Source organism: Mauremys reevesii, linkage group 2 (genome assembly GCF_016161935.1).
Source record: "Mauremys reevesii isolate NIE-2019 linkage group 2, ASM1616193v1, whole genome shotgun sequence".
Lineage (NCBI taxonomy): Eukaryota > Metazoa > Chordata > Testudines > Geoemydidae > Mauremys > Mauremys reevesii.
This window is the reverse complement of record NC_052624.1, coordinates 111,010,904-111,025,207: the sequence shown is the minus strand read 5'-3', so window position 1 is coordinate 111,025,207 and position 14,304 is coordinate 111,010,904. Positions and strand designations below refer to the sequence as shown.

Here is a 14,304-nt window from a genome sequence, read left to right as displayed (position 1 = left end):
TGAGCTGGTAAGTGTGATTCCCAGCTTGCATAGATGAACCTGAGCTAGTTCTGCTTGAGCTAGTGCACTAAAAATAACAGCATAGCCAGGGTAGCACAGACAGCAGCTCAGACTATCCACCTGAGCTCATATCTGCTCAGACCCCCTCAGTATGTATTCTGGCTGCTAGCCTGAGCTGCCGCCCATTCTATCCTGGCTACACTGCTATTTTTAGTGCACTAACTTGAGCAGAGCTTGCACGGGTATGTCTACACGAGCTGGGTACAAACCAAGAAAGCCAAGGAAAGCATAAATGGTAGCAAAAGACAAAGAATGGGTTAAAAAGCAAAACAAGGTGAATTCAGCTTGTTGTGGGGGAATGTAAGTGGCATCCCACTGGGATCAATATTCAGACTTTGGCTGTCCTTGTTTTTCAGTCTATAAATTACCTATCTGGAGGGACCAGCTGTAAAGTACTGAAGCTAAATTTGTTGATGACACAATAGTGGGATGAGTAGTGAACACAAAGCACACAGCAGGTAAAATTTGAAAGAATTAGGGCCCGCTTTATAAATTGGCTGACATGCGCCAAATGAAATGTAATGTTGACAAATGTAAAGTAATAGTCAAGCAAAATAAACACACGAACAAAATGAATGGAACTGAACTACAGCAGAAGGACTTTGACAGGGACCTTGAAGAGACAATGGGCTTCACTCTGAAAATGTTTAGACAATATGGGAAAGCAATTTGAGACCAAGCAGACTCAGAATGCAGAAACTACACCGTGACCTTCAATGAAATACTATAATACAATACAGCTGTAGCTTTTCATCTCAGCCACTGTGTGGTATAAAATACTTTAGCTATCTAATGAAAGAGGGCCAAATTTTGAGACATGTTTATGCCATAGTAAGAAGAATGCAAGCCCCAACAGACCATATAAAGCACAGATCAGGAAGGGGGCTCTTAGTTGCTCTGTGGGCCGGAGGAGTTTGAGCGGAGAAAAGAATTTGTGTAAACAAACTCTCCATACCCCACCATACTGCAGCAGCCCTGCATGTTGGCCTTAGCCTCTTTCTCCCTGCCACTGGGGCTGTTGAGGATACAGAAGTTATTACTGCCCTTTTGAGGACCTTTTCAAATTAGTTTGAAAATCTAAGGAATTGCTTGCATTCACTGTGAATCAGGAAAGAAGTCATGACGAGAATTTACTGTATGTATGTCATAGCTGCTTACTGGTTTAAATAACAACCGTGTGTGCTTGTGAAGATAGAAACGAGTCACAGGCCATGTGCTAAGATGAAAGACATTTTTACCTTCACATTCCTCTGCCTTAAGACATCAGAAAACATGAAATATTCAAGCAAACGTTACAAATGTTTCACCCTCATTAACATGATTTTTCACAGTTTTCACAAATAGTGAGAATTTTTTTCACAGGTCTGTGACAGACACTTAACTATAGCAAAGCAGTCAGCTGACTTTGATGTGTACAGAAAACAGCAAAAAGTACCCCATTATGGGGTATGGGGAAGTGGATATAATTAGGCCAGAGCTTGAAAGTTGTAGTAAAATCAGAATTCAAGCAAATTGTGCATCTGGAAAATGGGGAGAACAAGGAAGAGAATTAATATTGATGGCTCAATAATTTTGACCTGTTTTGGTTAAAATCTTTTCTTTCAGTTTGGTCTTCAAAATTCCAGACAACAGCTGAAGAGAGATCTGAGTCCTGCTTCTGATCTCACTTATATTGGCATTACATCAATATGACTCATTTGAGCCTGCATAACTTTTACAAAGACAAACTGCTCCAAGCTCAACCTCAGAACTTAGAATCTTTTGCTGTGCTGAACTATTTTTTTTATTTCACAAAGTAATCATCTGCATTCAAAACCGTCCTTCTAGATAGAAGAAGCAGCAAGCTGACCACAGGACCAAAACCACAGTGCATTCCTCCTTACAATAATTCTCCCCATAGTCATGAGGGCACTAATGGTTAACAGGGTGTCTCCAGGGCCTTTTTGGCTTGTGAAAGAGAATCCAGAAGCCATTCTATGGTTAATTATCAGAACTCCAGGTGAAGGAGAAAATCTGCCCACAGTGGAATTAGTGGAATACCACAGTGGAATTAGTACTAAAGGAACCATTTGATAGGAGCAACCTCTCAAGCTACCATCTAGTTTCAATTGCTGTTAGTTTATGTACTAAGAACATGGATTGAATGAGGCAGTGGGCAACACTCTAACTGATGTATCATTTAAAAAATTCTTACTGTCTGGCTCGAGGGGACAAGAGTAAAGGCAGCTGTGATTGTGCCACTGAGTTACAAAACCAAAAATGTTCAGACTCCTTTAAAACACCTTTCTCGGCTAAAATACTGGGATTAAGAAGCCTTTTATTTGAACAATTTACAACACACTGTTGCAAGGCTCCCCTAATTGTTTCTTTCTATTATTTATTATTTAGGTGTTATAATAATACGAATAAGAAAACTATGTAATACAAACAACAATGATAATAATTAATCAACCTATCCCTTACATGTTTTTGCCCAATTTTGACCCCTTTTTAAATGCATATGTACAGCACATTGAAGAAGACATCCTGCATTCATTTAGAACAGAAGCTTCCATATAATGGTCCACAGAAAACTGACCGTTCGCTTTTGGTGCTCACTCTCCTCCGTATTTCCATCAATAATATTGCATTAAAAGAGACTGTGATTAAATATTGTCCTAACATTATTTTTCCGTGTATGCAATTGCTGTTGCTTCCACAGGGAAGCTGTGTGACAGTGAATGGGAAGGACAGTACTATGATGTAGTTTGTGCTATGAAAATGCTTGAGAACACTGATTGATATTGATGGATTTGATGTCATCATTAGACAAATAGATTTAGTCCAGATTCATCAGAAGGATGAGGTTTCTGTAACTCTTGTGTAACAGCTGGTGGGGTGGCAAAGAGATGCATAGTTCTAGATAGACTTGGTTGCTTTCAAAAGTTCAGGTGTTTGGAAAATTCTAATCCAGGGCCCCAATCCTCCATACATGTATGTGAGTAATATTATACACATTATGAGACTACTCATGTTAGAGAGCTATCTAGGTTTCATAGACATGGTCGGATTGAATACTTGCATGAAATTATTCATTTACGTAAATATTTACAGGATTGGGGCCATAGAGAGGACAGCATTACTAGTCATATTTATAAGTATTTGCAAGAACTGTGATGCAAAAAAGGGTCATTTTTAGTTTGTCATACGTGGATTCCTGCGTCAGAGTCAGTGTCATGATTTTTTTATACTTATACAGACTTTCTATCCCACAGTAAGTTATATAAAACTGAATTATGTCTCATCAATAATGAAGTCAAGATTGACAGAATTCCAGCAAATTTGGGAAATATATTTGTGCATAATAGTACTTCACATCTCAGCTGTTTCATTCATTAGTGTTATTATGGATGCTGCATTCTGGATTGAAACCGGAAGAACATATATCTGATTAAATATCTCCACCAGCTGTCCTTAGTTTTGAAAATGAAGGTTTTGGCAGTCAGATTATTGCTTAAATTAATACTAATCACTTCTCTTCCCCCTCTTGATAGAGTACAAACATATGATTGTGGAGAGAGAATAGCAGAATGGTTCTCTGAATTACTTGGTCGCCAGTGTCGCCTGATCAGGCAGAGTTCAGACTTCAAAAGAAATGCAAATCAGAAACATGAAAAAGGTATATCAATTTGGCATGGTTATTAGAAAATAGATACTCCAGCTCAGCATATTAAAATATTAGCATGGCTCACATATTTTATGCTGAATGAAAAATCCCCTCAATGAAGTGGTGTGGGGGAAGTCTTGAGATATTAAACCCAATAGGCAGCAAAGGGGACATATATGCTCATACTCTGCTATGCTATTCCTCCATCTGTTGCATGTGGGGAAACTTTATAGATCTGCCTAAGTTTTTATGTTACCCCTATCACCTTTCCATCTGCAAATGTTATGACAATTAGAAACATGAAAAATCTATTAATGTTGAAAATATCCTTATGTTGAAATTCCTTCCTGAACAGAACAAATTGGGAAGAACGTTTAGAAAATACAAATATATTGATTACAATTATAAAATTATTCCACAAAAATGGGGGGAGGGTATCTTCTCAGCCTTATCTTGATTCCAAAATACATTGCATCCCTATGAGTCTGAGAGGAATCGTGCTTCTAAACTTAATAAGATAGAATCTTTCCTTAGCAACTGAAGTCTAATGAATAATTTCTTTAATTAAAATGGGTAAAGTCATTGGGGCGAGGGGTGGGGGAAGTTACCAGTATTATAGGCATTGTTTCTAACAATCATTTTATAATGCTGTATTGATTTTAGGTCAGGCTGCAACAGTCTCGCTTTCTCTTGTGAATGAAGCACAATATCTCCTGATAAATACAGCGAGTATTTTACAACTGAAAGAGCAAATTACTGAAAGGTAAGAGCCCCCTCTGATGAGGTAGCCTTTTTATGGAATCATAGAACTGGAAGGGACCTCGAGAGGTCATTTAGTCCAGTCCCCTGCACTCAAGGCAAGACTAAGAATTATCGACCATTCTTGACAGGCGTTTGTCCAACCTTCTCTTAAAAACCCCCAATGATGGAGAGTCCACAACCTCCCTGGGCAATTTATGCCAGTGCTTAACCATCCTGACAGTTAGGAAGTTTTTCCTAATGTCCAGCCTAAACCTCCCTTGCTGCAATTTAAGCCCATTGCTTCTTGTCCTATCATCAGAGGTTTAGAACAATTTTTCTCCCTCCTCCTTGTAACAACCTTTTATGTTCTTGAAAACTGTTATCATGTCTTCTCTCTATCAAACTCTGTCATGTCTGTGGTGCTGGCATCCAGAATCCTGTCATAAGATAAAAATACCACCTTATTGTTGAGACATTTAAGATTTTTACTTCTCAGACTTTGAATCAGAGCAGGACAAAGCATGGTCCTGTCCCTTCCCACCACATAAGCCAATGGAACTGCTTGCCACACTGAAAAAAGCTCCCATTTGTTGGTGACACTTCACACTGCCTCAGTGCTCAGTACCGTGCCTGCATGGCACAATCTGGCCCTAAGAATGGAAAATGTCAGAAAATCCACCATAAATTTAAATTACTGCAGCATGTATATATCCATGGAGCCTACTCTAGGACTACTAGAGTTTATACTTATTCCCAATGGACAAGAGAGAATCTGTGGGCCAGGAAAATACAGTAGTCCAGGGGTAGGCAACCTATGGCACGGGTGCCGAAGGCGGCACGCGAGCTGATTTTCAGTGGCACTCACACTGCCTGCGTCCTGGCCACCAGTCTGTGGGGGCTCTGCATTTTAATTTAATTTTAAATGAAGCTTCTTAAACATTTTAAAAACCTTATTTACTTTACATACAACAATAGTTTAGTTATATTTTATAGACTTATAGAAAGAGGTCTTCTAAAAACGTTAAAATGTATTACTGGTACGCGAAACCTTAAATTAGAGTAAATAAATGAAGATTCAGCACACCACTTCTGAAAGGTTGCCAACCCCTGCAGTAGCCATTTCTCTCATCTATATATTTTATTATTTTTATTATCCATGACATACTAACAGCATGCTAGGTGGCTTGCAGACATGTAAAGGAAAAAGGTCTGTGCCATTCTAAGCAAACGGAGGGAGAAGGCTGAAATTAAACAGAAATCAGCATGTGATTGACCACTGGATTTGGCACATATGTTAAAACCATGCACTTTTTTAAAATATATGTGTAAAACAAATCAGTAGATCCCACATACATGTTGGTTATAATTTCCAAATTTACCATTTATTTTTCACAGGGTTTCATCAAACCCTAAAGCCTTTACTCTGTTTCTACTGAATCCTTATTCCGATCAAGCAGTCAATGACTTCAGTAAGAGTATGGTCAGAGCAAGGAGTGAATAAAAGCTGAAAAATAAGGGTCTCTTTATGAAGAAGACAGACCTGTCTTAGAGTATTAATTAGTTTAAGTAGGAGTTCTGTCTAAAAATCCGTGGGAAAATATAGGCCAAACACTTAAGGATTTGGTTCAGCACTTTTTTCTTCCTCCATAAATCTACAAAAATGATGAATTGCTGACCAAATGTCATTACCAGGAATCTGTGTTTTCCTTCTCTCTTATTTCACGCTTAATATTTTTCACACACAAATTTATATGCTAGTCCCTCTTAGTGACTAAGTACAGAACTATATAACCTCTTCTTGAAAAAGGCTGACTGCAATCACTTGAATTCTTTAATAATATTTTATATTTCAAAGGAGATGATCTGCTCTCAGATCAAATAATACTCTTTAAGACATGGTTTATTTGAAAATATCGTTAAGTATTATTTCAAGTTCTTTAAAACCTTTATGAACCCTGGGTCAACAAATAGTAGCATTTTGAGAGTAGCATATCGTTCCTTTAAGATCAATTGAAAGTCTCCCTACAGAGTGTCTTTTAGGATCATATTTATCTGTAATTCTTAGCATGGAAATGAAGGCAGTTAATAACCATATGATATATTTGTAATATACCTACTTTCATGTCCCCTTCAGTGTTTTTCCAACAAAGTTCCTTTGAAAACAATTTCAGCTGTTTACAGAAGTCAATGGATGAATTGCAATTAAAATTGTGTCCTTTACAAACATAAACCTCAAACTCCTGTATTAACATGTGCCACAATCATACTTAGCTACTGATCTGAAAGTTCAGGTTAAATGACTGAACCTAACCTATATGTCAGTAACCTACAAAAAATGCAACACATTTTCTTGTCAAAAAATCTGTCTGCAGAAATCTGTTAGGAGCACGCCAACATCTAAGCTGACAATATGTTTTAAGGTTCAGGCAACAAGTTACTCCAGTTGCTGGGAACAAGATATTAATTAGACTTCTCATCTAGGATGCAAGACTGCACAAGATAAGTCTCTTGAAGGATCACATGTTAAATTGAAAACATAACATCTCTTAATACCCTTTGAAAGTCCTTGTCTCTTTACTGGAAAGCTAAATATTCAGTGCAAAAGAGTTAAATTGTCATTTTTTCTTAACTGAATGTTGCTATATCATACAAAAATGGGGAATAAAAACAGAAAAAAGATGGTTACTCACCTTTGTAACTGTTGTTCTTCGAGATGTGTTGCTCATATCCATTCCAATTAGGTGTGCACGCGCCACGTGCATGTTCGTTGGAAGATTTTTACCCTAGCAACACTCGGTGGGTCGGCTGGGCGCCCCCTGGAGTGGTGCCGCTATGACACCAGAAATATACCCCTGCCAACCCATCCGCCCCTCAGTTCCTTCTTGCCGGCTACTCCGACAGTGGGGAAGGAGGGCGGGTTTGGAATGGGTATGAGCAACACATCTCGAAGAACAACAGTTACAAAGGTGAGTAACCGTCTTTTCTTCTTCAAGTGCTTGCTCATATCGATTCCAATTCGGTGATTCCCAAGCCTTATGTAGGCGGTGGTTTCAGAGTGAGATGTTGCAGAATGCAAAACTGCTGAGCCAAAGGCTGCATCATCTCTGGACTGTTGGACCAGTGCATAATGTGAGGCAAAGGTGTGGACCAAGGACCAGGTAGCTGCGCGACATATCTCCTGGATGCGAACGTGAGCCAGGAAGGCAGCAGAAGAAGCCTGAGCCCTGGTGGAATGTGCAGTGAAGTGGCTCGATGGAACATGGGCTAAGACACAGGAGGTGAGGATGCACGACATCACCCAAGATGAAATCCTCTGGGAGGAGACAGGTAGGCCCTTCGTTCGGTCTGCCACTGCGACAAAGAGTTGGGGCGTTTTACGAAAGGGCTTTGTCCGCTCAATATAAAATGCGAGCGCCCTACGGACATTTAGGGAGTGCAATTGTTGCTCCCTTCTCGATGAGTGTGGCTTTGGAAAGAAGACCGGAAGGAAGATATCCTGGTTGATATGAAAGGCTGACACCACCTTAGGGAGGAAGGCCGGATGTGGTCACAATTGCACCTTGACACAGTATACGGTGGGTCCACCGTGAGAGCCTGAAGCTCGGAGACTCGTCTGGCCGATGTAATGGCTACGAGGAAAACTGTCTTCCAGGACAGGTATAGCAGTGAGCACGTTGCCAGTGGCTCGAATGGGGCAGTCATAAGTCTGGTTAGAACCAGGTTGAGGACCCAGGTTTGGGCAGGGCGGCGAACTTGAGGGTATAAGCGCTCCAAGCCCTTGAGGAACCTAGAAACCATAGGGTACAAGAATACGGAGCGGCCACTCTCCCCTGGGTGGAAGGTAGAGATGGCTGCCAAGTGTACCCTCAATGATGACACCGCCAGGCCCTGCTGTTTGAGAGACCAGAGGTAGTCCAAGATGGAATGGATCGGGACCTCGGTGGGAGTAACATTGTGCGTTTCGCACCAGCAGGAGAAACGCTTCCACTTGGCCAGATATGTTAACTGAGGGGAAGGTTTCTTACTACCCAGGAGAATCTGTAGTACCGAGGCAGAGCAACGTAACTCGGATCGGTTTAGCCATGCAGCAGCCATGCTGTGAGGTGCACGGATTGCAGGTCTGGGTGGTGAAGTCTGCCGTGATCCTGCATTATGAGGTCTGGGCAAAGAAGCAGGGGAATCGGGTTGGCTATTGACAGGTCTAGCAACATGGTGTACCAGTGCTGCCTGGGCCACGCTGGAGCGATCATGATCAGCTGCGCTCTGTCCCTGCAGCATTTTAGCAGGACCCTGTGAACCAGCGGGAACAGTGGAAAAGCGTTCAGCAGATGGTTCGTCCACGGCATCAGAAAAGCATCCGAGATCGAGCCCCAGGAGAGGCCTTGGAATGAGCAGAACGTCTGGCACTTCCTGTTCTCGCGAGAAGTGAAGAGGTCTATGCGGGGAAAGCCCCACTTCCGGAAAACGGAATGGATAACGTCCGGACGAATCGACCACGCGTGAGACAGGAAGGATCTGCTGAGGCGATCCGCCAGAGTGTTCCAGACCCCTGGGAGAAAGGACGCTACCAGGTCTATCGATTGGGCTATGCAGAAGTCCCAGAGCTGGATAGCTTCCTGCAAAGAGGGGAGGACCGTGCTCCTTCCTGCTTGTTTAAGTAATACATGGCCGTTGAGTTGTCTGTGAACACTGAGACACAACGGCCTTGTAGGTGTTGCTGAAACACCTGGCACGCAAGGCGGACTGCTCTCAGCTCTCTGACATTGATGTGCAAGGCCAGCTCTTGAGCTGACCAAAGGCCCTGAGTGCGAAACTGACCAAGGTGAGCACCCCAGCTGAGAGATGACGCGTCCGTCGTGAGGTACACCGAGGGGTGAGGTGTATGGAACGGCATCCCTGCACACACCAGGGAGGGCGTCGACCACCAGTCGAGGGAGCCTAGGATGCTCGGGGGGATCGTGACGATCATGTCTATGCTGTCTCTGCTCGGGTGGTACACCGAGGTGAGCCACGATTGGAGTGGATGGAGGCAAAGCCTGGCATGTTTGGTTACAAACGTGCAGGCAGCCATGTGACCCAGGAGACGTAGGCAAGTGCGAGCCGAAGTTGATGGGAAGTTTCGTAGACCTTGTATAATTGTTACCATCACCTGAAGCCGAGGCTGAGGTAAGCAGGCTCTGGCGAGATTGGAGTCCAGGATGGCCCCAATGAATTCTATTCTCTGAGTGGGAATCAGAGTGGATTTCTCTATATTGATCATCAGGCCTAGATGCAGGAATAGGTCCTTGACGATGCCCACATGACGGGTAATTTGGGCCTCGGAGGTCCCTCGAATTAGCCAATTGTCTAGATATGGAAAAACGTGTATCCGACGGCGGCGGAGGGAGGCGGCGACTACAGCCATGCACTTTGTGAATACTCTTGGGGCTGTAGAGAGGCCAAACGGAAGGACCGTAAACTGGAAATGTTGACGATTGGCCACAAACTGGAGGTACCTTCTGTGTGCAGGATAAATGGTGACATGAAAATACGCATCCTTCATATCGAGGGCGGCATACCAGTCTCCGGGATCCAGGGATGGGATGATGGTCCCCAGGGATACCCTGCGGAACTTCAGCTTTATCATGAACTTGTTGAGTTCCTGCAGGTCTAGGATAGGTCTGAGACCTCCCTTCGCCTTGGGGATTAGGAAATAGCGGGAGTAGAACCCCTTTCGTCCTTTGGTACCTCTTCTATAGCTCCGATGGAGAGAAGCATCCGCACCTCTTGCAAGAGGAATTGCTTGTGAGAGGGGTCCCTGAAGAGGGATGAGGTTGGAGGGTGGGAGGTGGGGGACGAAATAAACTGGAGGTAACATATCCTGGGAAATAACTGGTACGCTGTCCTCGGGCGTGCCTTCAAAAGTTATGCTTTGGCCCCGTTGGTGGTTTAGAGGGACCCTGATTTTGGGCCCCTTGGGGTCCTGACTGATGCCTACGACCGCCTCGGCCACGCCTGCTGGCAAAGTCCTGTCTTTGTCTAGGCTCAGGGTAAGGGCGGTGAGGCTGGGGACGGAAAGGTCGGCGCTGAGTCACCGGCGTGTGCATGCCAAGAGAGTGCACAGTGACCCTGCTGTCCTTTAGGCTTTGCAGCCTAGGGTCAGTTTTTTTGGAAAACAGGCCTTTGCCATCGAAGGGCAAGTCCTGTATAGTATGTTGCAGTTCCGGGGGAAGGCCTGACGCCTGGAGCCATGAAATGCGCCTCATGGCAACACCCGAGGCCAGAGTCCTGCAGCGGAGTCAGCTGCATCTATTGAGGCCTGGAGGGAAGTTCTCGCCACTTTCTTCCCTTCTTCCAGGAGGGCAGCAAACTCTTGACGGGAGTCCTGAGGAACCAACTCTGTAAATTTGCCCACTGCCGCCCAGGTGTTGTAATTGTAGCGGCTAAGCAGGGCTTGCTGGTTTGCTATGCGGAGTTGCAGGGCCCCTGCCGAGTACACCTTACGGCCCAGTAAGTCCATTCGCCTAGCCTCCTTCGATTTAGGGGCTGGTGCCTGCTGGCCATGGCGTTCCCTCTCATTGACGGACTGGACGACAAGGGAGCAGGGGGGAGGATGTACATATAGGTACTCGTACCCCCTGGAGGGTACCATGTACTTGTGTTCGACTCCCCTGGCCGCAGGCGGGATAGCGGCTGGAGATTGCCAGATGGTATCCACATTGGCCTGGATCATCTGAATGAACGGTTGGGCCACTCTAGTGTGGGCGTCAGCCGACAGAATGTCTACGACTGGATCCTGTATCTCCGAGACTTCCTCCACTTGGAGGTTCATATTGAGTGCCACCCATCTCAGGAGGTCCTGATGGGCCCTCAAGTCGATTGGCGGAGGGCCCGAGGAGGACGTTCCTGCCACCGCCTCATCTGGGGAGGAGGAAGAAGAAAGGCCGGGGACAAGCGGGTCCTGTGTGGGCTCGTGCTCCTGGATGACCTCCTGTTCTGGTGGGATCTGGGAGTCCGGTGGCTGAACCGGGGCTTCCTCCGTACCGGTCGGAGTAGGACGGCTAACTGTCGCCTCCGGCACCCGATGCTCTGACGGAACAGAGCGAGATGGGATCACAGGTACGCCTTCGGCCTGGTGGTACGCCCAAGGTGTCCAGAATGGCCACTGATGGGGGCCAGGGTCCTGGGCCTGGGGTTCCTGGAAGACTCTGGTGGGCACATCTGAATCACGGTCCTGCGCATATGAACTGCCCGCGTGGGACGACACTGATGCATGTCTGGATGGCCATGGAGGAGCTGAAAAGCCCTGGGCAGAGTCTCCCTCTCTAGCTGACGTCGCTCGACGCGGCACCGGGGATCGGTACTGGGAAGCATACCGGTACCAGGAGCGAGAACGGGACCTGCGACCAGAGCGGTGCCAGGAGGTCGACCGAGATCTCGAGGCTCGACGTCGGGAGTGGCTACAGGAGTCACGGTGCGTGGAGTGGTGCCGGGAGCTGGATCGGTGCAGAGTGTACTGGGCCAGCGAACGGGACGCTGACCTGTGCCGCGAGTACGACCAGTACCGAAATGGAGAACGGTGCCGGGACTGCGAGCGGCGTCGGGACCTGGATCAGTGACGGGACCGAGAACTTCTGCGGGACCGCGATCGTGAACGGTGCCGCTCTACAGGGCCGACGGAGGGTGGTCTGATCAAGGCAGGCTTGCCGATCAACTGTATAACCCGCACCAGCGGTGCCGGGGGTTGAGGCAGCGCAGACTCCGTCATTGCAATCAACTCCCTCGCCGTGGAAAATGTCTCCGGCGTGGAGGGAATAGTGAGCTCAACCACGGCTCGCACCGGGGAGCTTTCAGGCACCGGACTCGACGGCTCTTGCGTGGCCGGAATCGACGGTGCCGATATTGTCGGTGCCACGGCAGGTATCGGTGCCGGGTGGTCCGACTTAGTATAGCGCTCGGGCTGCGGAGCAGGCAGCTCAGACGCAGCAGGAATCTTGTGCCTCTTCGCCCTCGGGGAGAGGGATCGGTGCCGAGTGGACGTCGGTGCCGGCGATGGCCGGTGCCGAGAGGCCTTGGCAGTACTGGCACGATCCGGTGTCGAGGGAGCGCTTCTTGAAGACTGTCCAGCGCTCGGTGCCGAGGGCGGAGGAGTAAGAGCCGCCTCCATCAGGAGCTGCTTGAGACGAAAGTCCCGCTCCTTTTTTGTTCTCGGCTTAAAGGCCTTACAAATGCGGCACTTATCTGTTAGGTGAGATTCCCCGAGGTACTTAAGACAGGAGTCGTGGGGATCTCTTGTTGGCATCGGCTTGTGACAGGCCGAGCACGGTTTGAAACCCGGTGAACCGGGCATGGGCCCCAGCACCGGGTGCGGGGAAGGGGATAATCCCCAAACTCCTCTGAACTATATACACTAACTATACTATAAACGAATAAAGTTAACTACAACTATATAAATCTGAACTATATACACAAGAATTAACAAGATAACTACAAGTAGCTAGGGAAGTGGAGGTCAGCTAAGCCGCGCTCCACTGTTCCAATGACCGACACGGGCGGTAAGAAGGAACTGAGGGGCGGATGGGGCGGCAGGGGTATATATCTGGTGCCATAGCGGCGCCACTCCAGGGGGCGCCCAGCCAACCCACCGAGTGTTGCTAGGGTAAAAATCTTCCGACAAACGTGCACACGGCGCGCGCACACCTAATTTGAATTGATATGAGCAAGCACTCGAAGAAGAATCAAGCATTCCGTCAAATACAAGAGAGACCCTTAGAATCTAAATGCTAAAAGCTAATATTGTTGATTTGTTATTTACAGTATATCACTAGGACTAGCTTTCCTCCCTAAGTTGCATTTCGAATTCAATCTTCTTCCACCTCAAGTCTCTGCCCAGTACTGCCCCTCACTACATCTTTGTTCTCATTTCCTCCCCTTTCCAACCTCACTGTCTTTCTTCCTACCAAGCCTCCTGCTTCCTATGCATGGAACTCCCTCTCTCTTTCCTTGTTGAGCAGCATAGGTTGGAAGAATCCCCCCCATTCCACCATGCAGAGCAACTTTATAAGGGTGCTGAGGAGAGAATTATAGCCCAAGGGTGCAGCACCACTCTGTAGCTGTTCCTAAATCACTGGATGATAACTTTCCAAATACTGAACTGCATGATTTATTTTCAAAACCTATACCTGCAAAGTCTGTGTTAAAATTCTTTTCTCCCCTGGGAAACAGTAATTAGTTTCTTTACATGTAGGGTTGTTTTATTTGATGAAAATTGGTTATACTTTGTAGACACTTTTTTAAGTTTTCAATTCAGTTTTAATAGTTTTTCTTTGTTTTTACCTTTCCTATATAAAAATGAATCTTCCACTTTGCAGTCAGCTCTAGAGAGGTGATCTAAAACAGTAACTGCAATTTAATTAAAAATAAGAATGTAACAAAATGCTGCAGAATCATATCCCTACAGAGACATCCATCTCTCTGGTGTGATTGTTGCTGACCACCTCCCTGAAGATGGACAAAAAACTGTCTGACCTAACACTCGAGTTTTTTAGTTGAAATACACACTGGAAGATGCACATAATTATTTTTAGTTTTGTTTATTAAATAAATGTAATAAAAGAGATAGACCTGAACTAAGATTCTGGATCCAACCTCTGGATTTCTAATAGGCCAAAACAGAAACCTAGATCTGAATATTCCTAAAACCCAGCTTTTGTCTGGCACTAAACTATATTTCATGTAGCTGCAAATGCTTTAGCATGCACTAATTATTGGGATGGCCTCCATGAACTTGGTAAGATGCCCATATTCCCTGGATTATTCAGCATTTCCTAAGCAGGACATACAACCCACTCCTATGCCATGGTCCCATCTCAAATGAG

General features: G+C 45.6%; 1 protein-coding gene across 1 annotated transcript in view; it reads left to right on the top strand.

The window, feature by feature from the left end:
- The window catches only part of MOCOS (molybdenum cofactor sulfurase), a 373,116-nt gene that overhangs the window by 338,846 nt on the left and 19,966 nt on the right, over window positions 1-14,304 (top strand). The window contains exons 11-12 of the mRNA XM_039527389.1: window positions 3,594-3,718; window positions 4,370-4,469. Of these exons, the coding sequence (XP_039383323.1) occupies window positions 3,594-3,718; window positions 4,370-4,469 (225 nt within the window). The remainder of the gene's footprint in view (window positions 1-3,593; window positions 3,719-4,369; window positions 4,470-14,304) is intronic.